The sequence below is a fragment of the Callithrix jacchus genome, chromosome 8 (assembly GCF_049354715.1).
Source record: "Callithrix jacchus isolate 240 chromosome 8, calJac240_pri, whole genome shotgun sequence".
In the NCBI taxonomy this organism is placed as follows: domain Eukaryota; kingdom Metazoa; phylum Chordata; class Mammalia; order Primates; family Cebidae; genus Callithrix; species Callithrix jacchus.
This window is the reverse complement of record NC_133509.1, coordinates 44,640,589-44,668,324: the sequence shown is the minus strand read 5'-3', so window position 1 is coordinate 44,668,324 and position 27,736 is coordinate 44,640,589. Positions and strand designations below refer to the sequence as shown.

At 46.7% G+C, this 27,736-nt stretch overlaps 1 protein-coding gene across 2 annotated transcripts in view; it reads right to left on the bottom strand.

The window, feature by feature from the left end:
- The window catches only part of EHD4 (EH domain containing 4), an 86,734-nt gene that overhangs the window by 42,369 nt on the left and 16,629 nt on the right, over nucleotides 1-27,736 (bottom strand). For both annotated transcript variants that reach the window (XR_013521018.1, XM_035259758.3), the window contains exons 2-3: nucleotides 21,298-21,474; nucleotides 10,733-10,830 (exon numbers count right to left, since the gene is read on the bottom strand). Coding sequence is in view for 1 of the 2 variants with exons in the window: in XM_035259758.3 (XP_035115649.1) it covers nucleotides 10,733-10,830; nucleotides 21,298-21,474 (275 nt within the window). In the remaining variant the exon portion in view is untranslated. The remainder of the gene's footprint in view (nucleotides 1-10,732; nucleotides 10,831-21,297; nucleotides 21,475-27,736) is intronic.

The window sequence follows — 27,736 nt, the reverse complement described above, 5'->3', positions numbered from 1 at the left end:
ATGCCCTCACCGCCCTTGCTGTTGGTCTCTGGAAGAGCAAGGCCCTTGTCTAAGTCCCAGACTTGGCCATCATCTGCCCGCCCCGGGGAAATGCCGAGCACTTGGCCGAGCGGGCCCTCTGTGCTGGGTCTATTCTGGGACCACCCCAGTTCTATGAAATGAGTCATGACCGCCTCCAACACCAGATAGTAATGATGATCCACGTTAAATGGTTTACACGCGTTATCGCTCTTCAGCTTCAAAACAACCCTGGGAGGGAAAATGCCCTCACTGTATAAAAGTGGGAAGAGGCTCATGCTGGGATTTGAGCTCTGGTCATCCTCCTCCAGGGCCCACAGGAGTGTGCCTGCATCTCCCCACCTCCCTCTCTCTTTCCAAGGAAAACACAGACACCCCTGAAAGCCTTGTTATTTTCAGCGTTTTCATATCCTCCAGCTTGTGTGGACAGTTGAGATATCTGCCTCCCGGGCACAGGCACATGAAACCTGAATTCAAGCCACACATATACCTGGGGAGGGCCTTTTGCAGTTTCCCTTTCACTCTGCGCTTCATAGCAAACGGGAACGGCTGATACCTATGGAGCGCTTAGGTATTAACAGAGATCATTCAGTTCCTGGTAAGATCCCAGTGTACGAAAGTACTTTCTCCTGTTTTAGAGCAGGGGAAAACAAAGCTCACGAAGCTCAAACAGGTGAAGTTACTCGCCCCGCTGGTAAGAAAAGTGGGGGACAGGGAGAAACGAGCCCGGCCAGTTTCTTAGCATGGATTGCATCCTGCCTCTCTTCCACCTAGAATCCTGCATTTATCATCTTTCCCTCCTACCTTCTAGTCTCGGGGTTCTCAACTGGCACACACTGATGAGGAGGGAGAGGGGCTTTACCACCTGGAGCAACAGGGATTGAGGCTGCGTAACAGGAAGTCCCCACAATACCAGGGAAGGTTATTACACATTTCAAAATGGACCTGAAAACCTAAAAAGTCTTTCTTTATTTTCATTAGGGGTTCCCATAAATCCTAGCTTCCGAAGAGGGCTAGGTGGGGGTGCTGCTGCAAGGAGTGAGGCACAGGCAAGGACCCAGCGCCAGGCCTCAAGACCTCCCCGTCAGACACCCACCAGGCCGACGCAATAGTGGGTTACCTGGTGACTCCTGCGCGGCTGTCACCTCTGGTTCCTTTTGAAGCCCTGACCTGGGAGGAGGCTGGTTAGTCACAGAGCCTGCCCACCCCATTGTCTCTCTCACTCAAGTTCTCGCCATCACTCTTTTGAGAGGGCAGCCTTCACACGGGGGCACATGGAGATGCAGGACAAAGCCCCAGTTGGTTTCTTTTGGTACGTTCTCCAAGGTTGCCAGCCCCTTCTTTCACTTGCTTTGGGGATGGCAGGGTGTGCAGGAGGGACAGGCTCAGGAGTGGTGGCTCAGCCCTACCCCAGATTCCTCAGGGTGGGGCCTCTCTGTATCACAACCCTATGGACCCTGCCCAGATGCCCCTGAACTGTGTGCCAGGAAGTTTTTTTTTTTTTTTTTTTTTTTAAATAAATGGGGTCTCACTGTTACCCAGGCTGGAGTACAGTGGCACAATTATAGCCCACTGAAGCCTCAAGGAATAGACTACTGGGCTCAAGGAATCCTCTTGCCTCGGCCTCCCAAAAAGATAGGACTACAAAAACACACCACCACACCCAACTAATTTATTTTATTTTTTGTAGAGACCAGGTCTGTGTTGCCCAGGCTGGTCTGGAACTCATGCCCTCAAGCGATCCTCTCACCTCGGCCTCAAGTTCTGGGATTAGAGGTGTGAGCCCCTCTGCCTGGCTGGAGCAGCATTTCACAGTTCCTCCGGTGATAACTGTGTGTAGACACTGGCACTCACTGCGCTAGTCTTCCCAGCATCATTTGCAGCTGTGTGGACTCCAGAACAGGAGGGAGCAGCAAGGAGAGGCTGGCCTAGGACACGTATGCAACATGTATGAAAAGGAGGAAATGACAGCGATCGCATGGTCCAAGGTAAGAGAAAACCAGCAACCAAACACGCCCACAGAACTGAGTGGCAGGCCCAGGGCTATGCCTGCCAGTATCGGAAGACCCAGGCATTCCTAATAATTCTAGGTAATTAAGAGAAGGTTGCAAAAGACAATCCTTCAATGGCTTCCTGTTACTCTCAGAGAAATCTGTGTGCTTCCCCAGGCCTACAGCTCACAACAGGTCGGGGGAGCGGCCCTCCTGACCTCATCGCCCCACCACTTCCTGGCCACTCCCTAGCCTCCACCTTCCTGGAAACTGCCAGGTCTCACCTACCCTCTGCCTTTGCCAATGCAGCACCCCCTACCCCCCCACAGAGCTCTTCCTCCAAATCTCTGCCAGGCAAATCCTCCACTTCATGTCCAGCCTCAATGCCACCTCCTCAGAGAGCCCTCCCTGACTGCCCACCCCCTGCTGTGGGACACATCTTTGTTTCAATTGCATTTGTTTTATATTTTGGCTCCTCCACCTCCCCCAGTGTATGCTTCGTGAATGCAGCCATGAGGTCTCACTGTTGCTGTGAAACCTAAGGCACCTGGCACCTGACAGAGCAGGTGCTTAAGAAATTGACCAGGGGGCACCTAGCAGAGTGGGGAACACAGCAGACACTCAACATAAGAAAACCTCTTTCCCTTTTTCACTGTCCTATGGTGAGAATGCAAGGTAGTGTGTACTGTTTACCAAGCGAAGATTATGCTCAAAAATGGCTAAACAAAAAACAAAAAAAATTAGGAGATTTGGTGGTGCTGGGGAAAAGCACCAATTACACTTTCTCAGGGGTCGGCTGCCTTCTCCGTGTGTGTGACTGGCAGCTGTGTTTTGCCCTGGTTTGCGCCCATGTCTCTTGTGGTTAACAGCATGCACTCTGGAACCAGACTATCTGGTCAGAATCCCACTCAGCCACTTACTGGCTGTTTTGGTCATCAGCCACCTTAAAATACCATGGCTTAAACAATAACTTCTATTTTCTCTGGTGGTTCTGTGGGTTGACTGGGCTCAGCTAAGTTCTCGTTTGGGGTCTGTCATAAGGTGACAGTCAGATGGCAGTTGGGGCTGGAGTCACCTGACAGCTCAAATGAGCTGATTCTGTGATGGCTCTGTCACTCACATCTCAGCTGGACCAGCCTAGGCCATGTGGGCCTCTTGGCCTCTCCCTATGACTATCTTGGGCTTCCCTCACAGTATGGCGGTCTCAGTCACAGTATGATAACTTCTAAGAGTAGTTGAACTTTTAGATGGCAATTGCTTCCCACAGAATGAACATTTGAAGAGATTCAGGTGGAACCTGCAGGGCTTCTTATGACCTAGATTTAGGAAATCAGGAAGTATCACTTCCACAGAATTCTAGTGATTAAAAGTGAGTGAGAGGGTGAATTTAGATTCATGGAGAGACTGCCCAAGGGTATGAATGCTGGGAAACACAGGTCATGGCGTGGTGCTGGGAGGAGGCAGCATCTTTTAAGATGGCTACTGTACTTGCTACAAGATTGCCAGCAAATTCCTTAAGTTCTCTGTGACTCACACTTCTCTTCTATAAAACGGGATAATTGCTCCTATCTCACAGAGGTTTCGTGAGAGGCAAATGAATTAATAATATACAGAAAGCACTTAACAATGCACGATGAGAGTATTAGCTATTCTTATAATTACTCGAAAGAGTAAGGAGCAAATGTTTTTCTCTGATTAATTTCTGTATCCCAATGTCTGAGATATCCCATGAAATGTTTTATATCATAAACATAAACATGAAATGCTCTATATGCAAAATAAGTAAAGTGTCCTTCTCCCTATCAAATAAAATTTTTTGTTTTTCATGTAAAAGTCTAGGCTTCAAGTTTAGATAAAAGTAGTCATTTCTCACAATCAATAATGCATTTGCTATGTTAACAAAAACTCAAAATAGCTGCCAGCACTGGTGAACGCTGTTGTGAGTCACAGTGGTGATATGCTCACATCAGGGCCAGAAGCAGCAACACTTGTGGTGTGGAATTTCCCGTGGCACCAGCGGAAAAGGAGTCATGGATGCATTTGTTAAAACTTCCCTGAAACAAAAAGAAATCAGGATTTCCTGTGAGAGGCCCAAGTAGCTGGTGAGGTCCAGGACCTCACAACCCAACCTCAGACTGGCCTTAGCACTGGCTGAAAAACAGGATCTACCAACAAATCATCAGGGCTGGGCCCTAGCCTCCAGGGATGGACACTTTTCTGTCTGCCAAATCCAGACAAAGCTAAGAGTCAGGTCACTGAACGCAAACAAAAATCGTTTCATGATCTGCACCTGTGGCCACATGTACAGGATTCTCTACCATGTCCTCCCATACCTCCTACCCCTCAGTGTTCCATGTGGCCTTCAGGACAAATTCGAGTCTACTGCCACGTGCGCCCACCTGTCATGGCCCCACGTTCCAGCCACACACACAGCTTGGGCTCCTCCAAGGGCCCTGAGCTCACATCTCTCTCTCTGTTCTTTCACACATTCTTTCTGCTGTCTAGAAGAGATACCAATAGTAAAGGCAGTCACAGTTATCTCTCCCTTGACTCTAAGCCAGGCAGAGGCTGTGGTAAGAGTGTCATGTCCTCGGCTCGCTTTATCTGCGTGCTGGCCCACAGCGCCTTGCCTTGGCTGGCCAGTGAGCTCACTCATCTCTCCAGCAGGCTCTGATCAACGACAGCCCTTCAGAAGGTTAGGCACATAGACCGATGGAAGGGAATTGAGGGTTCTTGGTCTTTTAGGAAAAAAGACTCATTCCTTTTTTGCATATGTGTGTGTTTTCCTCTCAAATCCATCTTGTTACCAAAGTCTGAGAGGGGAAGTCATTCTTATCTGGACATCTCTAAGTGTTCTCTCTCCTTTCCTGGGCAAGCTTCAAAATCCGGTCTTTTGTCTCCAAAGTTCAAAAGTGGATGCATTTGTATTTCCCTGATTGTGGTCTGTTGGGGCCTTTTTCATTGTTTTTTATACCCCTATTAGTCACAGCTTAGATTTCCAGGTCCAATTTCCTAGCTCTGTAAATTCCTTTTTTTTTTTTTTTTGGACTGAGTCTCTCTCTGTTGCCCAGGCTGGAGTGCAGTGGCGTGATCTCGGCTCACTGCAACCTCTGCCTCCCGGGTTCAAGTAATTCTCCTGCCTCAGACTCCCGAGTACTGGGACTACAGGCGCCCACAACCATATCCGGCTAATTTTTGTATTTTTAGTAGAGACGGGGTTTCACCATGTCAGTCAGGCTGGTCTTGAACTCTTGACCTCATGATCCCCCTGCCTCGGTCTTCCACAGTCCTGGGATTACAGGTGTGAGCCATTGTGTCCGGCCTGCTTTGTCAATTCTTTTAAGATACAGGCTGAGTAAACTTTATCCAAAAAGGTTGGGACCTGAAGTGTTTCCTATTTCAGATTTTCTGATTTGGGAATATCTGCATATATATGAGAGATCTTGGGAATGGAACCCAAGCCTAAACACAAAATTCATTTATGTTTCATAGACACCATATACAAATGGCCTAAAGGTAATTTTATAGAACATTTAAAATAATTTTGTGCATGAAACAGAGTTTGGATTGTGCCCCATCACATGAGGTCAGATGTAGAATTTTCCACTTGAGGCATCGTGTCAAAAAGTTTTGGATTTTGGAGCATTCTGGGTTTTGAATTTTCAGTTTAAAGATATTCAACCTGTATTGCATTTGAGCCCCTGAGCTGTGTTGGCAGACTCTGAAACAGCCTGCTCCTGTTTACATCACTATACAGGCACCTTTTTGATTCTTGAGGGCTTTCCTTAACATTCCCTTAGCATTACCTAAGAGAACTTAAAGAGGTTTATATATAAATGTTAAAATGGTAATCAGTGATTCTGCAGCTTCTGTTACCGCCTGTCCTGTTATTGGAAGTGCAATTAGACTCTCCTGGTTTCATGTACTGTTATTGTCTATTGCTTTTACTAGCAGGGCGTTTTCTGTCCTTTTATTATTCATTGTCTTCTCAGTTCTATTCACTGGTTTATAATGAATAGGCTGGGATTTAGAGGCAAGGGCTTAAACATCAGGAAAAGACACTCTCGAATTTTCATTTGACAGTAGTTGTTCCTGAGAGAATAAGTCGATCTGTTAGAAAATTTAGATAACGTTTTTTCCTTCTATAATTATTTAAAATTTTAAAAAGGAAAAGCTGTACTATGTTTATTACCAAAATCAAGTCTATTGGCCGCTAGGTAAAACCTCATATTCTTAAGAAACCACAGGAATAATCCGTGGCCAAAACAGCACCTTGAAAATGCCATTGTGCTAAACAGATGGACAAGCATACCAGTTGCTACATTATAATTTTTCAAAGGATGTTATGATTGGAGCCAGAATCTGGAGATTTATACTAAGTAGCTAGGAACACACTTGTGTTCAAACAAATCGTAGATGTTGTTTAAGTTCAGCATGGAATCCACAGTATTCTAGGAAACAGTATTTCAGGGGGCAGAAGAGCAAAAGGTCGAGTGGGAAAGAAAACGCTGTGCATGTGGATAAAGGTTTCTTCTCATAGAGTCAAATGCTTGGCTGCTGTCGTCAGGGGCAAAGGAAGTTCTCAAGAGTGAATCAACTCAGATTAACCCACACACTTCAAGAACTTAATTTAGAAAACAGCAGAAATCCAAACATTCTTTCATTGGCTACTAAAATACCAAAAAAGAAATCAAGAGAAGTTTGTAGGACTTTTAGGAAGCTATTACTTGATCACAATATTATTATAAATATATCAGAACATTTTTATCCTTGCTTGATGGGAATTCAACTCTTCATGCCATCCAGGAAAGCTACAGGTTAGTAACTAAACTAACCTAGTCTGTTGTCCCTAATGATTTTCTGCTGACAGCCAGCCATAGTGGCTCACGTCTGTAATCCCAGCACTTTGGGAGGCCAGGGCAGGCAGAAAACCTGAGGTCAGGAGTTTGAGACCACCCTGGTCAACATGGTGAAACCCCATCACTACTAAAAATACAAAAATTAGCTAGGTGTGGTGGCGAGCACCTGTAATCCCAGGTACTTGGGAGGCTGAGGCAGGAGAAACGCTTGAACCTGAGAGGCAGAGGTTGCAATGAGTCGAGATTGTGCTGTTGTACTCCAGCTTGGGTGACAGAATGAGACTCCATATCAAAAAAAAAAGAAGATTTTCTGCTAATCATAATTGAACTAAGGAACATTTGATGGGTAACGAGTTTCCATATGGAATATACTAAAATTTGCTCCCAAATCAGTTGCCCTCATGGGTTTCATTGACACAGCTCCTAAACAGGAGATTTAGATGACATTTACTCCCCTGAAATGCTATGTTTTTTTTTTTTTTTTTTTTTAAATAAATAGAGATGAGGTCTCACTATATCGGCCAAGCTCATCTTGAACTCCTGAGCTCAAGTGACCCTCCTGCCTTGGCCTCTCAAAGTGCTGGGATTGTAGGTGTGAGTCACCGCACCTAGCTTTTGAGGTCACTCAAAAGTCACTCAGCTTTTGAGGGTTCATCATCAACTGCACAAAGGGGAAAGGAGAAGCAGTGGAGGGTGGCACACCAGCGGCCACCTTTCCTCCTTCTCAGGCACAATACCTGCACAGGACGCAAAGACCTGTCAATAAAGTCAATGGGGATGTTTTAAGCATCTTGCAGGGGTCACAAAAATTTTACCGTTTATTATCCCATGTTGACATCCTGGCAAAGGGGTGGGGGGCTGTGGTCTTAGGAAGCTGGTCTTGTGAAGCTGGGTGTAGGTGTGAGCATATGTGAGAACACAGCACAGTTTGCAATCGTTTGAGCTGAAGCTGCTTTGCAACACTACGCATTCTTTGGGGTTAATATGTTGAAAATGTCAGCTGAGTGATTTTCACCACCAGCTGCGCCCGTAACACTGTGTTGCACCCAGGCTTGGGAACCATGGCTGCAGCCTGTCGTGCTGTCATCACTTGTGGCTCTGGGTCCTTCCACCCCTGTTGCTGTGTCCGTCAGTGTGGCAGAGACCGCTGACTGGCTGGAACATATGTGCTATTTCTGTGCATAGGATGTGAGTGAGTATATGCCACAGTTAGTCAGATCAGGATATGAGTCAGATCATATTATAAAGTGATACAAAGAACTGATCTTTAAAGCATTCTGGAAGCATTAATCCATGTGTCAACACTATTGTAAGGGAGCTACAGCTTGAAAGACACTTATGATTACTAAGCAAAGGAGAGATGCTGCAAGATACAGGTGAACAGAGTTGGCTGAAGACCTATGAAAACAAATGCATATGGTGGAAGCCAAATTTAGAGGCAAAAAGAAAGATTTACCACGACCACATATTTCTCTGGCATATTCAGTCAGAAATGGAGAAGTAGTGAAACACAGGCAGCTCATAAGAGCTGTGCAACAGGGGCCTGCTTTATTTTCCTATTAAAACAAAACATACCATCCACAGAGCCAACTTTCTGGGGCTAAATTAATGGTCCTAAACTGACTCTAAAAAATTTTGATTGGCACTGAGGCATAAAGATACACATAAAAAGATGACCATATATAGTACTATTTGCAAGCATAAAAACTGTTAATGGTTATGATGTCCCCACATCAGCAAAATGAACTTTATTATGTCCCTCTACCGGAACCCACACAACTATTAAAGGGAATGAAATAATCTGAATATACTGGCATGGAATGATGTCGAAGATAGACTGTTATGAGGAAAAATCAAGTTGCAGAAAATGCACATGGTAATCCCATTGCTGTTAGAAATGTGTTTGCATATGCGCAGGAAAAAGTCTCTAAGAAGCCAGAGAAAACCATTAATAATTGTTATCTGTCACGGTGAGTTTTTTTTACATTTTTATTCATTGAATCCTTTGCGACAAACATCTATACTTTTATAATAGAATAAAGCCAACAAGATACTTATGAGAGAATAGCACTAACCTGTTTTGTCCTATAATTGCAAGGTTCTTGGAGGCCCAAGAAGGGTGACCTTAATGGCACTTCCTTAGCTGGGAAGTCCCTGACTGAAACCGTGAAGGCACAGCAGGTGAGCCCTGGAGGCCTCGGCTCAGCGCAGCCCTGAGTTCTCTGCGGGGCCACAGAGAAGCAGAGGCGGCATTCCTAAAATGCCATGAGAAAGGAGGGCTTATTGGCCTTAGAATCCCTTTCTTTACCCTTTCTTTCCCTGTCATGGGACCCTCGCTGGCCTGTGCAAACACACTTTTGCTTTGTGAGCTGTGGGGCGTTCACTGCCTGGTCGTGACCTGTGGCTGTGACCCCACACAGGCTGCTGTTCAACCTTGGCATGCCCTGACTTCTCAACACAGTGCTACTGACTTGTTGGTTCAAGGGGTTGTAAAGAGTTCTCAGCCAGAAGTGACAGCAGCAATGCATCTGCTCCATCTCCTCCCTCCCAGCAACCCGCCTTTGTTTCAAGGGCCTGGGAGAGGGAATTACTTGACCTGTCTCTGGAACTGTGATGGCAGGAATCCCATGATGACCCTCCCGGTCATGCATTTCCTCTCCATAAGTCAACTCTATCCTCTGGTCTGCCCTGATGTCCCCTTCCTCCAGGAGGGAGGGAGACAGCAGGCCCATCTGTTTTTTTTTTTTTTTTTTGAGATGAAGTTTCACTCTTGTCGCCCAGGCTGGAGTACAGTGGCACGATCTTGGTTCACTGCAACCTCCGCCTCCCGCGTTCAAGCTATTATCGTGCCTCAACCTCAGGAGTAAGTGGGATTACAGGTGCCCACCACCACGCCCAGCTAATTTTTTGTACTTTTAGTAGAGACGGGGTTTCACTGTGTTGGCCAGGCTGGTCTTGAACTCCTGATCTCAGGTGATCTGCCTGCCTCGGCTTCCCAAAGTGTTGGGATTACAGGCATGAGCCACTGTGCCCAGTCCTTTTTTTCTTTTTCCTTAAGATGGAGTCTTGTTCTGTCACCCAGGCTGGAGTGCAGTGGTGTGATCTCAGCTCACCACAGCCTCCACCTCCCAGGTTCAAGTGATTCGTGTGCCTCAGTAGCCAGGACTATAGTTAGGACTACAGGTGTGTACCACCATGCCCACTAATTTTTGTATTTTTAGTAGAGATGGGCTTTCACCTTGTTGGCCAGGCTGGTCTCGAACTCCTGACCTCAGCTGATCTGCCTGCTTCGGCCTCCCAAATTGCTGGATGACAGGCATGAGTCACTGCACCCAGCAGGCCCATCTGTTTTGACTACAAAGCACAGGCTTAGAAGCAGCTGTTGCCTCAGCCTTGCCTTGTGAAGGCTGAAGAAACCCCATGTCCTCTTCTGCATAAGCAATTTCTATTCTTCACAGATCCCCTCTGAAGGCATCACAGTCTCTCTCCCCATCCCCAAGCTTCCCTTAGGTAATTCCTACTTCTCCTTCAGATCACAGTTCCAATGCTGCTTCAGAGCCTCTCTCAACACCCCAAGGCCAAGCCAGGTCCCCCGACACCCCGATATCTCCCAGTGTTTATCCCAGTCCTCATCTTCCAGTTACTCATGTGTAACTTGACAGATGTCTTTCTCACAGAATATAAGCCCCTGGAGGGGCAGAATCTTTGATGCTATGACCTCCTGGTTGACTCTTGGGGCCCCTTCAGCTGCCCAACAGCTTTCCTGGAGGACAGAGAGAATAAGAAAGGAACAGAAATCCTCTGCTCACAGCAGAGAGGGCCTCAGCCAGCACTTGGTGGGGAGGGGTGGGGACGGGCACTGACCTCGGCTGATGCGCTGCTTTTCCCCAGAAAGGATGCCGGGGCTGTCAATGATGCTGATGCTCTTCAGGACCTGATTTGGCAGCTGGGAGCACATGAATCTGGAAGAGACGGATCAAAGGAGGGGTCAGACACTGGGGATTGCAGAGTGCTACCATGGGGGTCCCTGGCCTCTCTGGGCTTACTGACCTCTGCAAAGGAGGGCCCTGAAGGAGACTGACAGGATCCACCCATGCCACAGAGAACAGATGCCGGTCCATGGGACAGGTATGGGAGCTGCACCGGCACCTGCTGCCACCTGCCACCTGATGCCTTTCTGTTCATTTTGATTTTAGCCAACAGTTATTGAACATGTAGGTATCTTACAAATAACCGCTCATTTGACCCTTATATTGACTTTATGAGGTGAAGGAATTATCCTTAACCTAAGAAAGGTTAAATAATGCTTAGGGTCACTCAGAGTAGGGCCTTAAACCCAGGTGAGCCTGGCTCCAAAGCCATGGGCCTCAGCTCTCCCCATTCCATGCTGGTCTCTGCCCAAGCATCCTGGGCTTCTCCCCCTGGGAATCCCATGCCTTCCTCAGGGTGCACTGCCCCACTGGGTTGGAGAGCCCCAAGCTGCCTGCATATTCCCTAGCATGAAAGCTGGAGGGACTGGGGCCTGTTTCCCCATCTGATGCCCCTGGGACTTAGCATCCAGCCCAGTGTCCCCTATGGCTTTAGGGCCAGGAACGGGTAGGTACCTGTGGCACCCCACACCCTCCAGGTGCTTAGGAGTCCTAGGGGAGCTGGAGAGTGGGTGAGGGGACCAGGCTGGGGGAAGCCCTGGCTGTGAGCATCTTTAGGCCCCTCTCACTCCTCACTTGCCTGACACCATCTCCTCCTTCTGAACCTGGTCCCTCCTCCCTGTAGTCACTGCCCTCACATCCATCCCATGGAAGCAGGGTGGGGAGGAAAAGCCTAGCCTGTGGGTCAGCAGACCTGGGTTCAAGTTCTGCCCAGCATTTCCTGATAATCTGCTCTGGGACTCTGGATAAGGGCCTCCCTATTCTGGGTCTCATGTTCCTCATATGAAAACGGAGGCTTCCCAACAGGGTCTGGTGATGCCCTTTTAGCTTTTAGACTGAGTAACACCATGAGCAGTGGTAGGAAGTGCTCTGTTGCTTCTGCCCCGGGCACCAGGGCCTGGGCTGGACCTTTGTGAAACACTGTGAATGTTTAAGGCAGAAAGTGTAGAATGCCTCTCCTTTTCATGTACTATGGATGGCTGACATCTGCATCCGTGTGGGCAGAAGCTAAGAGCTCAATTCTTCCATGCGGTGGATGTGGTAGGGATTACTCAGAAAGTAAAAATGCTGGGAATGCAGGACAGGGAGCCTGGCCAGCCTCCACAGAGCACATGTGAACAGCGCAGCCCTGGGTACTAGTGGCTGCCACTGACATTTCAAAATAACTTTCTCTGAAGGGGCTTGGGACGTGATTTTCAGTCTTTCCTACATTTTCAGATCGGCCCAGGATGATGTAGGAAAAGATATTAGGATCCTTTTGCAGGTGGAAAAGCTGAAACACAAAACAGTTGACATTCTGAGGCTGGTGCTGCTAATGCATGGCTGGCTGGAGACTGGAACCTACTATTTCTGATGTCGGGGGGTTGAACTCAACCCATGAAGTTAACCTCGTCACATTAAAAAGAAAGGTCAAATTAGTGGAAGAGAAGCCCCCCATTTCTGCTTGTCTCCAGACACTTGTGCACAGTCCCCTCCTGTACCCCAACCTTTCAATAAACCCCACCACCCAACACGGGGAGAGACTGGAGAGAATAAAGCACATGGGGCTCACCAAGCATTCTTTGTAAGTTCACAGAAAAAAACCCACCAGGCCATTATTCAATTCTCTAGAATTGGGGTAGGAATGGGGCTCTGGGGGCATCTGTGGTGAACCTCGTTTCTTGTCAGGAATGACTGTCTCTCAGTGCCGTCCCATCCTCTCCATCAGATGGACTGAGACATCTGGCACAGTTGAACACTTCACACCTGCGTGAAACAATTTTCTGCAAACTGTTCCCGTGGAATGGCTGATATGTTCCCCAACCACAAGCTCACACTCAATATCCATTTTTCCAAAACACCAACCCCCTAGATGCTGGGTGAGGTTAACAGAGGGGTTCAAAATTCGCACACTGGTCACTCCGTGTGTAAAGCGACAGCCTTTCCACAGCTCCCAGTCCTCCTGACATGACAGTGGTGGCCAGCACAGGAGCCACAAAGCAAGCCACTGTGAGATGTGCTGATGTTACCACACGGCATACGAAGGTGCAAAGTGAGGAGCCCAGGATGGCTGAAAAAGAGAGGACGAGGAGGAGGAGGGGGAGGGAGAGCTTTGGCTGGGGGCACCCCAAGAATGGGCAGCTGGGGTTTTATGTGCACAGCTGGACTCTTCTTCCTGAAAGACAGTGTCCAGGGTTGAGAGGCAGGCAAGAGAACAGGAAGGAGCATTGAAACGCTGTGGTGCCACACTCATGCTGCAAGGTGGGAACTCCATACCAACGTGTTCCTATGAAGTTACGCTGGTTTCAGAAACAATCCTAATGCTGTTCTAGCAATCGTGCCTCATGCGTCGGCTCTGAGAAAGGGAGGCACACGGCAAACTTGCTTGTTGACGTAAAAGCAGGGCCATGGTAGTCATAGCCCAGTAATGAAGAACTGGGGCTATGCAGTCAGCACTGCCAAGTTCATGTCCCGGCCCCATCACTTCGAAACCGCAAGTTATGTCGTGTGACTCCTCTGCACCCAGTGTGCTCCTTTATAAGCAGAGGCTCACAGCCCTACCTGTAAGGTTGTGGTAAGCCTGCAGTTAATGTGCCCAGAAATTGCTCCAAACAGTGCCTGACACCCAGTAAGAGGGCTGGCCAGCCCGACTTATTGAAATGTTTCCAAGCACAGATTTGCTGTCTCAAGATGGATTTTCTACTCCTTCCTGGGGAGATTAACACAAGGAGGATCTGTGCCTTGCCTTCTACATTTCACGTAAAATATGCAGACACGTACTGGTTCAACCCAGGAGCCTCACATGGCTTTTGTGGGTGGCCCCCATCTGAGGATGACCTGATAAATGCTGTCTTCTGAAGTAAGAGAAGAAGTGGGAGCAACTGAAGATTCTAGGCTGGCCCCCCCCAACTCCACATTTTCTCCACATCTAAGGAAGGGCCAGGGGTAGTGGTGAGGGGGGATAAAGTAATGATTCAGGCTATGAGGTCTCAGGCAAGCTGCTAGGCGTCCTGCTACACAGCAAAAGGAGACAGTAAAGCCAGGTGTGGTGACTCTCGCCTGTAATCCCAGCACTTTGGAGGCTGAAGGGGGAGGATCTCTTGAACCCAGGAGTTCAAGACCAGCTTGGGAACATAGTGAGACTTTGTCTCTATAAAAAATAAAGTTAGCTGGGCATAGTGGCATGTGCCTATAGTCCCAGCTACTCAGGAGGCTGAGGTGGGAGGATGGCTTGAGCCCAGGAGGTCGGAGCTGCAGTGAGCTGTGATGGTGCCAGTGCACTACAGCCTGTGTAACAGAGTGAGCCCCTATCTCAGATAAATACATACATACACACACACATATCTACAGGAGGAGGGGGCAAGGAGATTACTTAAAATTTCCCCCAAACATTAAAACTCCAATTAAAAGATCAGCATTTTAAAAACTATACTTTTAGAAAAACCAGACAGTATCTTAATACTGATTTTGATTTCTCAATGAAACAGTAATATCTGTAGCAGTTATAATAAGAATAAAACAGTACAAACATTTCCTGACCTCTTTTTGGGTGTCAGGCACAGTTCGAAGTACTTCCCATGCACATGAACTCCCGTCTTACTGCAGCCTTACAGGTAGGGCTGGAGCCTCTGCTTTTAGAGGAGGAGACTGGGCACAGAGGAGACACACGCCATAACTTGCTGAGAAGTGATGGAGCTGGGACATGAACTTGGCAGTGCTGACTGCAGAGCCCAGGTTCTTCACTCCTGGCTACTTCTGCCACGGCACACATTGGAACCGCTGCTGTGTAGTGTATCATGCACAGGGCAATGTCCTAAAACAAAGAGGTGACGTGCCACAACCCTGGAACTCGCCCCCAACGGGGCTTCCTTGTATGGCTTGCTCTCTACCTAGCGGTATGGAATGTCAGGGTGGGGAACAAAAGGTAGGAGATTTGGGCTCCAGACATCTCCCTTACTCATTTACTCTGAGACCTTGACCTTGCACAGGTCTCTAAACCTCTCTGAGCAATTCTACCAGCCCGGCGGACCTCCAGGTTTGCCATTAGGTTCAAATAAACCTAAGCTTACAACGCAGAGAGTATAGAATTGTTTCAAAGTACTTTGACCCCAGCCCACTTTATTGATGAGGGTAAACCAGAGAGATGATACAACTTCCTAAATTTGTACAGTAAATAGGACAAACCCACAAAAAGACTTTGACAACTGAACTGCAATCATTCTTATTACATGGTTCTACCACAAATGGCTGATCTTATCTTCCTAGGAGGAACCAGAAGCAGAATTTCACATCCAGATTATAGCCAAGTCCCTGGGTGCCCTATTAGATTGAAACTAATTACCACTTTTAAAGGTTAGAGATGGTTTAAGACTGGCAATTTTATACGGTTCAACCTAAATATGTGCTTTTATAAATCCCTCCTGACTGGCACAGGGGAAAGCCCCGTGCAATGGCTCAGCCAGGAAGGTCTGCCCGAGCCCAGGGAGAAAGGCATTTCTGGAACATCAGGACCAGAAATGCACTGGCAGCTGCCAGTCAAGAACAATGGTTTAATGACCAGGGAACTACCACGAATCTTTTTTTATGTTATTATTTTTTTAGAGACGAGGTCTCTCGCTTTGTTGCCTAGGTTGGTCTCAATCTCCTGGGTTCAAGCAATCAGCCCGCCTTGGCCTCGCAAAGTGCTGGCGTGAGCCAGCCAGCAAATCTTGAGGCTAAAGCTTAATGGGGAGAGCTTCAGCAAGTTTATTATAGATAAGTGAACCACAGCACACCTGTACAAGACAACCCAGTTATTCCCTCAGATTAAAAAAAAATTATTTTGTTGGTGAATCAAGAGTGATTCTTGGCAAGAAGCTGTTTTCCTTAATTTCTGCAGCTAAATGGGCTGGGGGAAGCAGCATGTGCCTGGATTGATGCTGTGAACTTTATTAGGTCAGTTTTTAAAACTTCCCAGTGGTACTTAAGTGATTATGAAATGTTCAAAACTTGGCTGGGTGCTGTATCTCATGCCCGTAATCCCAGCACTCTAGGAAGACAAGGCGGGTAGAATGCTTGGGCCCAGAAGTTCAAGACCAGCCTGGCCAATATGGCAAAACCCTGTCCTACAAAAAATACAAAAATTAGGTGGGTGTGGTGGCACACGCCTGTAGTCCCAGTAATCGGGAGGCTGAGGTGGGAGGATTGCTGAGCATAAGTCGAGGCTGTAGTGAGCTGTGATCGTGTCACTGCACTCCAGCCTGGGAAACAGAGTGAAACCCTGTATAAAAAAATAAAGAAATTGGCCAGGCACATTGGCTCACACTGTAATCCCAGCACTTTGGGAGGCCGAGGCAGGTGGATCACCTGAGATCAGGAGTTCAAGACCAGCCTGGTCAACATGGTGAAACCCCATCTCTACTAAAAAAATCAGCTGGGTGTGGTGGTAAATGCCTGTAATCCCAGCTACTTGGGAAGCTGAGATAGGAGAATGACTTCAACCTGGGAGGTGGAGGTTGCAATGAGCTGAGATTGAGCCACTGTCCTCCATCGTGGGCGACAAGAGTGAAACAGTCTCAAAAAATAAAAAATAAAAAAATAAAAAATAAAACTCAAAAACTAAACTGAATGAAGCCTCACTTCATTACAAACACAGAAGTAACAAATGGAGTACAAGCCCAATAATACACCTGTGTATTTTATGATGGGTGAATCACCACTCACACATAAGACAGTGATTATTTATCATCACCATCCTCAGGCTTGGCTAAAATGACCAAGCTCTGGAAGAGCTGTTCACATCCCTTCAGCTCAAAAGGAAGTTTCAAAATTTTAATTCCCAGAGCCACTGATTCAAGTTATTTTTCAAAAAGAAACAGAGGCAATGAAGAAGTACATGAGATTAAGAATTTCTTCTGCAGAAGATAGCAATTTAAAATAATACTAGATCCTAGACTAAAAATGTCTGTAGCTATCTGAATTTGAATATATATATATATAAAATCATTTTTCAGCAAAGCAGATTGAGGAATAACATAATATCTTATTCAAAAGCAGACTGCAAGCGCAATGTCAGACCCCAATGCCTGGCACTTCTTAAACTGATCCAAGTACCCTGGCATCTCAGGGGACCCAATGCTCTGGGTGCCCTTAGCTGTCTCCTCCTCTGTGGGGGGCAACTGCTTCCTGAGAGCAAACTCTGGAACATCGACAAGTACCTCCCCAGAGCTGCTCCCACATGGACCACTGAGGAATTCCTCCTGACTACAGCAGTCTGATAGAGTTTCAGAACGTCCCACTAACACCGTTTCCACAGAACTCTTCATGTTCCGCACTAAACTCCTTTTATTGTTCAAGTATGGAACTTCTCTAATATAAATCTTTGTAGGAATTTGTCTTCATTTCTCAGAAATGCACCATAGACCCCCTTGTCGATCCTTAGAAACCAGCCTTGGAGGCTGAGACTCAGGCTCTATAGGTTTGCTTAATGGCGGAGGGTATTGTCCCTCCAGGTATCCCGTGGTACTTAATTCTTTTAAAGATGCCCCTGGGGGCTGATGCCCAAGCTGGCACTCCTTAAGTAGAAGGCCAGGTAATGATGACCTGTCCCAGAGAGATTCTGGTGTGGCTGCCTGGGGGAGAAAGTTCTCCATGAAAACAAGCAATTTTCTTGACTAGGTGTTACATTTTGACCTAGTTCCCAGAGAAGTATGCTATGTGAAAAGAGGTTTGCCTCTAGAGCTAACCCTGTGCTGTTCCCAGAGGGAAGCTATGATTATGTACACACATTTGAACGCCCTAGCTAATTGACTCTTTCTTAAGTAACTGCTGTGTGAGGCAGTGTCGCTGTCCTGTGGATACTACTTAAACAGGCTGTTTACTATTAAATAGCTATGAGTTTATATGAGGCATGTCCTTTACACATGAGCCTGACACACACGTGACTAGAAGACAGAAACTCCTCTTGGCCGGTGCTGAGCAGAGGTGTGGGGTGGGGGACAGAGGAAAAGGGGAAGCCTGGATTCCAGTCCCCTCTTTGCCTCTTCCTGATGGCCTCTCCCTGAGTAAGTCATGTCTTTTCTTTCTGCTTTTTCATCTGTAGATTGATTGCCCGCAGTATTGTCTGTGTTATCAACCCCAAAAGAATAATGTACATGAAATTATGTAAATGATGACTTGGGATATAATCACTGTCATCTTCATCATCATTACTGGAGGGCTATATTAGGGACAGCTTTACAACTTAAATAGGGGGCACTGGGCAGTGAGTCCCAGTCTGAATATCATACTATTCATCAGCTGGCCTGAGGTCCAATCCCAGCACTGATCTTATTGGTGGAGTGATCCCCCCCCCGAAATTAAAGTAATGTCTTTATGCCTTGATTCTTCCCCCTACATTGAAGATAACAGTAGCACCATGTCACAGGGGTTCTGTGAGGATTTAAAGCTAATATACAAGTCTAGAATAGAATAGAACCTGACACACAAATGCTGTATAATTATTATTGTTTTTTTTTTTGAGATGGAGTTTTGCTCTTGTTGCCCAGGTTGGAGTGCAATGGCGTGATCTTGGCTCACTGCAACCTCTACCTCCCAGGTTCAAGCGATTCTCCTGCCTCAGCCTCCTGAGTGGCTGGGATTACAGGCTTCCTATCACGCCCAGCTAATTTTGTATTTTTAGTACAGATGGGGTTTCTTCATGTTGGTCAGGCTGGTCTTGAACTCCTGACTTCAGGTGATCTGCTCGCCTTGGCCTCCCAAAGTGCTGGGATTACAGGAGTGAGCCACCGCACCCAGCCAATGCCATATAATTATTTGCTATTATTTTTTCTATATATTATGCTGAATTCAATTGACACTTGCTTTTATAAGGCATGGATTATTTTCACCAAGTTTTAAATTCTGAGACATGAGCTTGTCACTCAAAATCGTTTCTAAAAACTTCTTTTCTGTACTCATCTGTCATGTGCTTGGGATTTGAAAAAAAAAACCATTTTTTTGTTAGGAAAGTAAATCATTTGCCAAAATAAAACAAGCCAATAACCATTCTTCTTGGTTTCTCACTTGTGAATAAAGACTTCACTTTGGAGGCCAAGGCGGGTGGATCACCTGAGGTCGGGAGTTCAAGACCAGCCTGACCAACATGGTGAAACCCTGTCTTAAAAAAAAAAAAAAAAAAGACTTCACAAAGTGTGACTCTGAAAAAAGTGGCAGCTTATTCCATGAAGGCTTTTTTGGGCAAAAAGAGCCTCAGATAAAGGGCAGTGGCAATGAAACCAGAGGACCCCAGCGAAGCCTTCCACAGAGACGGATTCTGTGCCTTGCACTTTCTGGGGCCCCTCTTCTGGTCCACTTCCCCTCCACCCTGTGCTGAGAGATCCGGAGAGATGACTCTCTAGGGTTCTCCTGCCCAGGGCTCAACTTCCGCTCCCACAGGCACTCTGCTATCAAACCAAGGCAGCTCCAGAGTTGAAGAGTAAACGCCTCCTAGAAAAGACAGCCCTGCAGGTTGGAAAAAATCACCTGGACAGTGTTCCTATCACCATCAATAATATCATGGAACTTCTCTGGGACTCCATTCACATCACCTGCACATTTCTGTTCATCCCACTGCCAAGTACCCTGGGTGCTTTCTTTGATTTGCAATAGGAGCATCAAAAAGCCCCTAAAGGAGAGTTCAGCTCCCCAGAGAGTTCCATTTTCACAGACGGCACCTGCGGGGGGAGGGGGGGCCTGGGCAGCCCTTAGCAGAGCCAGTGCATAGCATCTAGCACATCATTCATTCCACAGTCCATGTGAATGGTGCCCCTGGAGTTGGTGCTTCATGTGAATGGTGCTTCAGCCTTTGGGAGGACAGCAGTCAGTTGGGAGGATCCGTTCCTATTTTTAAAAACTTCTAGAAAGGAGATGTTGTCTGTCAGCACTAATCCCACTTCCTCTCCCTAGAGGGGGCTCAGATGACCCTAGCTCTGTGCCTCCTACAACCCACTCCACCAAATCAGCCACATGAAAGCTAGACCCAGGAAAGAGGGAAACAGAGAGGTGGGAGGAGGATGACAGGAAAAATGAGAAAAGCATTACATGAAGGCTAGGGGTAGCAAATAGGAGGGAGGAAGGAAAGCAGATCCAGGGCTGCAGCCAAGGGCACCAGCCAGCCTGTCTTCCCGACCCTGGCAGCCCTCGGTTTCACTGGGAACTCTAATTAAAGGTTATGGGAGGAGTACAAATAAAACACATCTCCAAGTAAGGCAGAACCTCAGTGATCCCACAATCTTACATCTATAAAATAATGACCACATAGGCCAGGTGTGGTGGCTCACACCTGTAATCCCAGCACTTTGGGAGGCCGAGGCGGGTAGATCACCTAAGGTCAGGAGTTTGAGACCAGCCTGGCCAACAAGGAGAAACCCCATCTCTACTAAAAATACAAAAATTAGCTGGCATGTGCCTGTAATCCCAGCTACTTGAGAGGCCGAGGCAGGAGAATCGTTTGAACCCGGGAGGTGGAGGTTGCAGTGAGTAGAGATCACACCACTGCATTCCATCCTGGGAGACAGAGTGAGACTCCATCTCCCACTCAAAAAAAAAAAAAGACACATAACATAATCAGCTTTTCGTGTTTTTCAGTCTGTTTCCTCAGCCCTGCTCTGTTGATTAAGGAAACAACTCAAAGCTGGGAGTGAGAAGAAAAAGGGACAGGCAGGGAGGTGAGGGGACCTCCCAGAGTCAGCAGGTCAAACCCGAGTGTCAGGTGAAGCTTAAGGTCCTCTGGGCGAAGCTCTCTGACTGCAGAGGCCCCAGTGCACCATGCCTGAGAGGTAGCCGTCTAGCCAGTGCTTAACATGGCTGCTGACAGGGAGCTCACTGCCTCACGAGGCAACCTAATCCATTTCTGTGCATCTCAAATTATTAGAAATTTGTTCCTTATATTGTATAGCCTTTTTATTTTTTAACTTTTTAAATATTTTGCAGAGACAGGGTCTCACTTTGTTGCCCAAGCTGGTCTCAAACTCCTGGCTTCAAACAATCCTCTCGCCTTGGCCTCCCAAAGTGCTGGATTACAGGCCCGAGCCACGCACCTGGCCCTGTGCAGCCTTATAATGTCCAATCCTGGGCCTTAGCTCTGCCCTCCCAAGTTACCCAGAATAGGCATAAATGATCATTTCCTATGATAGTGTTTCAAATATCTTCATATGATGAACGTATTTTCGATGACTTCTAGAGCAGACACTATTCTGTGCTTGAACCTTTATATGTAATTGCCAGTAATTCAAAGAAAAGGTTTAAACAGCCTGACCAAAGATGGCAGCTTGCTGGTCTTACCGATTCAGGAAAGCATTTCCAAAGCGACTGAGCTTTCTAAATGGCTTTTTGGGGTCCACGACTAAAGCATTCCCTGGGGTGCTGCCCTCATTCTCTCCGTACATCACGGCGATGAAGGAGTCAGTGGTGGGCTCTGGGCCAATCCTCATGCCTGGGAAATCCTGCTCCAGTAGGTATCTGGGAGAGGGAAGAAGAAGAGAAAGCTTAGTATCTTGTCAGAGTCCAGAAAGCTGCCTGGGATTACCAATGTTTTACATAATCATTTAAAAACGTAGAAAGATAAGCCCCAAGAAAAGTACAGCAATCCTTGTTTGCATTTCTGTTGATGCAACAGATGCTACCCCAAGAGAAGTGTCTGGCGCAAGCCCTGTGCCTCTTGGAAGCTCTGCTCAGGCTCAGCCCCCTTAGGGGAGCCTCCCTGACCTGCATGTGGGGACGCCTCTTCTGTGGTCCCTCGGCACCCCGTGCCTACTGCCGGCGTGGTGCTCACCATGTGTACTGCAATTACTTGTTTATGGGCCCTGCAAGGTGTCTGAGGTGATGAGGGTACAGCCATGTCCCAACCATGCCAGGAAGGTGACCTTTGCCTTACAAGCCTTGAAGGGGCTCAAGGCAAAAACCTGCCCGGCTTTCTGTAGCTCTCCACTCCTGCAACTAACCATCTATTTGGTCCCACACAATTTCTTTGTTTCTAAAAAGGCCTGACCCATCCAATGTAAGCCCACAGTCTGTGACTATTTCCAGGGATAGACAGAAAGCACTGAAAGCTTCTTCTCTATGCTGGCTATTAGAAAAAAATGAATTAAAAAAAAAAAGCACTGAATGCTATCAAATGCCAAACACATTTTTTCCATCTTTATAAGAATGATAAATTAAGCCACTATCTAGATCTATGTTTTCCATGTAAACAAAACTGAATTTTTTTTTTTTTTTTTGAGACAGGGTTTTGCTCTATTGCCCAGGCTGGCGTGCAGTGGTACAATGTGGGCTCAAACAATCATTCTACCTCAGCCTTCCAAGTAGCTGGGACTACAGGCACACACCACCACGCCTGGCTAATTTTTTGTAGAAATAGGGTTTCACCATGTTGCCCAGGCTGGTCTTGAATGCTTGGGCCCAAGCCATCCACTCACCTTGGCCTCCCAAAGTGCTGGGATTACAGGCATGAACCACCATGCCTGGCTGAAAACTGAAATTGTTTAGCAATCTTAATGGGCTATATTCTAAACTTTTAATTGATGTCATTGCTAGTTTTAACTTCATCCAAAGTTTCTACGTTTCTGTGAAGTTGTGGCATCCCAGAATAGACACACCATTAAAAGATGTCTTCTAAATTTAGAGTAACTCTATCTGATGATATCTTTTATCTCTAAATTTACAGAAAAAAATATCTGCTAATAGCATGTAGCATTTGCTGAGTGCTTGCTATATTCCTGGTATGGCACCGAGCCTTCTACATTGTTTCACTTCATGCTCTGAGGTGGATTAACCTCATTTTATTTACAGATGGGAAAACTGAGGCATCATAGAGGCCAAGCAGCTCCCGCAAGGTCACACAGTGGACGTTCGAGTGGAAATGGAATGCAAGCAGTCAGATTCCAGAACTTGCACCGTCTTTAGAAATGGCCTTGAGCTAGTGGTTTGCTTGGGGTGAAGAGCAAAGCAAAGTTCAGGGCATCATTCCAGGGTGTGGCAGTGGGCATGAGGCATGAGGACCCCATTTCCTCTCAGGTGAGGAGAAGAGCTCTCCACACTAGCTCCCTGAAGTCCTCTGGCCACTCCGATGATAACGGCCAGCTTTCTCCACTCTCCCTGGAGGAAAGCTGGGCTCAGGAGGTGCTACCGTTTCAAAATGTGTTCATATTTAATTTTTAAAATCCTCAAAACTTTCTCAATCAAAACCTTTGTGTCAGCTTGGCACAGTGACTCAAGCGTGTAATCCCAGCACTTTGGGAGGCCAAGGCTGAAGTTAGGAGTTCAAGACCAACCTGGCCAACATGGTGAAATTCCGTCACTACTAGAAATAGAAAAATCAGCGGGCCATGGTGACGCATGCCTGTAATCCAAGCTACTCTGGAGGCTGAGGCAGAAGAATTGCTTGAACCCAGGAAGCAGAGGTTGTAGTGAGTGGAAATCACCCTACTGCACGCTAACCTGGGCTAAATCTCAAAAACAAACAAACAAAAACAAACCTTTGTGTCCCTAATAGACTAGAAATGTTCATGTTGATCAGTTCTTATACATTCCACATGAATCTGAGAAATATTGGTAAAAGCTACTGCAAGGGCATGGCCTACTCTGTGACACTCCAGCCTCTGTGGAGTGTATCTAGAGCATGTGGACTCCATACACCCACATGAATGTGGAATTCAGGTTTTACAGCTCTGCTGGGATCTCAAGTGTGTAGTCATTCAGCAGCGAGGCTGGAATTCAAAGCCAGATCACACACTTGCCTCCCTTCACCTTCCAGTCTGATTTTTATGCCCTCTGGCCTGGAGGAGGCTATGCCTGGAGGCTGCAGGAGACACTGAAGGAGAGGAGGGAACCTACTAGGGAGAGAGGGGTTCGGGAGAACAGCATCCAGTGTCACCCGGCTCCCTGCAGACATGGTTCTCAATTCACGAAAATGTGAGGTGCAGGAGTGGGTTTGAAGCTTGACAGGCACTTTTCTACAGAATCAGTGCTAATAGCTGTGGTGGGCTGGCCGAGATGGGCTACAAAAGGGTCATGCACACTGATAAAAGGAACGAATCAGACGAGAACTGCAGCATGTGCTCTTGGGGAAAGAGTTTGGTGTGGAGCTCCACCTTGGGTGGCTGGTGGCAACATGCCCCTTCTTGGTACCTTCACCAAGCCTGGCCAGGAGGAGGCCCTCCAGACTCCAGACAGGGAGGTGAGCATATGGACAATCACTCACACACAGGTGCTGAAGTCAGCCATCACTGTCAAGTCTATATACTCAGTACCAGAGCCTGAATTACTTTCTGATGTTCCATTTCTATACAAGTACAGCAAATCCCACTACTTTAGAAATAACAGGGGTTTCAAGGAAAAATAGAAATGAAAAAATTGTTTAAAGAAGAGCAGATGTTTCCTACTTTCAAGTTTATATTGTAAAAAAAGCTAGAGTTTCCTAAGTAGCAACCCTACCAGACAGAACTTTAACAACAAATTATTTTTTGCATCATCAATTTGTTTAGTAATACTTTGATAATACAAAGTTAACATTCAGTGTTCAACGTCACTATCAAAGACATACCAGTAATGACACAGAATACTAATAAATTTTTAAAAACTCAGAATCATCAATGCTGGTAAGGGTCCTGTGAGATAAACACCCTCATGTATGTTGGTGGGAGAATAAGCTGCTCTAACTTCACTAAAAGCAATTTGACGGGCCCAGAGCAGTGCTCATGCCTGTAATCCCAGGACTTTGGAACGGGAGGCAGGTGGATCATGAGGTCAGGAGTTCAAGATCAACCTGGCCAAGATGGTGAAACCCCATCTCTCTACTAAAAATACAAAAATTAGCAGGGCGTGGGGGAAGGTGCCTGTAATCCCAGCTACTTGGGAGGCTGAAGCAGAGAATTGCTTGAACCTGGGAAGTGGAGGTTGCAGTGAACCAAGATGGTGCCACCTGGATGACAAAGCAAAACTCCACCTCAAAAAAATAAAAATAAAAAAGCAATTTGACACCATGTGTTAGAAGCCTTTAAAATGGGGGAGCGGTGGCTCATGCCTATAATCCCAGTTTGAGAGGCCACAGTGTGAGGAGTTTGAGACTAGCCTGGGCAACATAGAGAAACCCCATCTCTACAAAAGAAATACAAAAATTAGCCAGGTATGGTAGTGTGCATGTATAGTCCCAACTACTTAAGAGGCTGAGGTGGGAGGATCACTTGAGCTCAGGGAGGTCAAGGCTGCCGTAAGCTGTGATCATGTCACTGCACTCCAGCCTGGGTGACAGAGTGAAACCCTGTCTCTAAATAAATAAATAAATAACAATCTAAAATGGGGGTCTTGCAGAGCTTGACCTCTAACAGGTCATGCTGGTGTTATTTGAAGCCCTGTTTCCTCTCCTCTCTTGGGTGATCATTTCCTGCAGGATGGTCTATATACTCAGTACTAGAACCTGGAAGTCTGGCAGGAATGATTTGATTCAGCCTCTTATCTTTACAAGTGACAAGACTGAAGGTTAACGCAGGAACGTGACTTTTTGCTGGTTGAACTCATGAGTAATCACACAGGGTGGCCAAACAGGACCCAGAACCTGCAGCCCTTTCTCCTGGCCCCAAGCTTCTGCTCTTACACCAGGCACAGCACCTGAAGACATTTTTCACTGGGGGATTGCTGAAACTCAGATGCATTTATGTCACACTGCTGGGTAGGCAGGTATGTGTCAGTGCAGTGAGGGAACTTGGAACAACCAAGACACCAAGTGCCTGACACGGGAAAAGGGAGAATGAAGAGATGGATCCACTCACAGAGAGCTGGAAGGGAAGAATCGGAGCTGATGCTGACGTGCAATGCGCATAAATGGGTCAATCACACAGCCACACAGGACAGGCTGACCAACTATGTCAGAAATTTCTCGTTGGGGGAGTGCCTCAGAGGCTTTCCCAGAGCAATGAGGTTCAGGGACTCTAGTGTTATCTGCAGCAACAACAATTCAAGGAACAAGAGGACACAGGAAGACCACTGTGATTCAGAGCTGATTAGCCCCTCCACAGGCATCCTGTGCTTTGGAGACTTGATTTTTGTCCTTGGCTCCACTTTGCTCCCCTTTTCCCGAGTTCTGGGAGAGGCCTGCCAATTCCAGCATGATTGCTCCAAGGTTCTCGAGCCAAGTCATCCACATAAAAAGGTACAGACATTTGGATTCCAAGCTGCTGGGCAAAAGGGATGGTGGGGTGGACAGGAGACCTGACATCCCCTTGTCCCGGTCCGATGAGGTCCCCAGTTCACTCATCCAAGTGGCTTTGGGGCACGCTGGCTGCCAGCGCTTCAGCCTAAGCTCACAGAGCTACTTTGATGCAAGAGTATATATGGATGGTGTCTTTATTTTTTCATTGCTTAGGCTAGATTTTTTTTTTTAACTTCATAGAAGTGAATATCAGCCAGGTGCAGTGGCTCTCGCCTGTAATCCCAGCATTTTGGAAGGCTGAGGCAAGTGGATCACTTGAGATCAGGAGTTGGAGACCAGCTGGACCAACATGGAGAAACCCTGTCTCTACTAAAAAAACAAAATTAGCCAGGCATGGTGGTACATGCCTAATCCTAGCTACTTGGGAGGCTGAGGCAGGAGAATCGCCTGAATCTGGGAGGCAGAGGTTATGGTGAGCTGAGATGCGCCACCGCACTCCAACCTGGGCAACAAGAGCAAAACTCCAACTCAAAAAAAAAAAAAAAAAGAAGTGAACGTCATTTATGACAAGGGGAAGAAGAAAATTCTCGAGATACTGAAAACGGAGATACTCTCAACATGTCCAAGCACCATCTTCTCAAAGATGAGCTTAAAAATGAATAAAAACCAAACAAATCTAAGTGGCACAATATTCAAACTTTGATTCCCCTGGATATTCATCCTGCATTCTCTGGATTTTGACTGTCACACAGGTGCCTGTAGTAGTGGGCAAAGCATTACACTTTAAAGAAATAGAACTAACATTTGAGGACTTGTTACGTGCTGAAGTCTTCACGTGAATAGTCTCATTTCATTCTAATTACCTTATGGACAGGTACTATTTCTTTTTTTTTTTAAATTTTTTATTGCATTTTAGGTTTTGGGGTACATGAGCAGAACATGCAAGACAGTTGTGTAGGTACACATATGGCAGTGTGTTTTGCTTCCATTCTCCCCTTCACCCACATTTGGCATTTCTCCCCAGGCTATCCCTCCCCACCTCCCCCTCCCACTGGCCCTCCCCTTTTCTCCCCAATAGACCCCAGTGTTTAGTACTCCCCTCCCTGTGTCCATGTGTTCTCATTTTTCATCACCCGCCTATGAGTGAGAATATGCGGTGTTTCATTTTCTGTTCTTGTGTCAGTTTGCTGAAAATGATGTTCTCCAGATTCATCCATGTCCCTACAAACGACACAAACTCATCATTTCTGATTGCTGCATAATATTCCATGGTGTATATGTGCCACATTTTCCCAATCCAGTCTATCATCCATGGGCATTTGGGTTGATTCCAGGTCTTTGCTATTGTAAACAGTGCTGCAATGAACATTCGTGTACATGTGTCCTTATAGTAGAACACGATTTATAGTCCTTTGGATATATACCCAGTAATGGGATTGCTGGGTCAAATGGAATTTCTATTTCTAAGGCCTTGAGGAATCGCCACACTGTCTTCCACAATGGTTGGACTAATTTACACTCCCACCAACAGTGTAAAAGTGTTCCTTTTTCTCCACATCCTCTCCAGCATCTGTT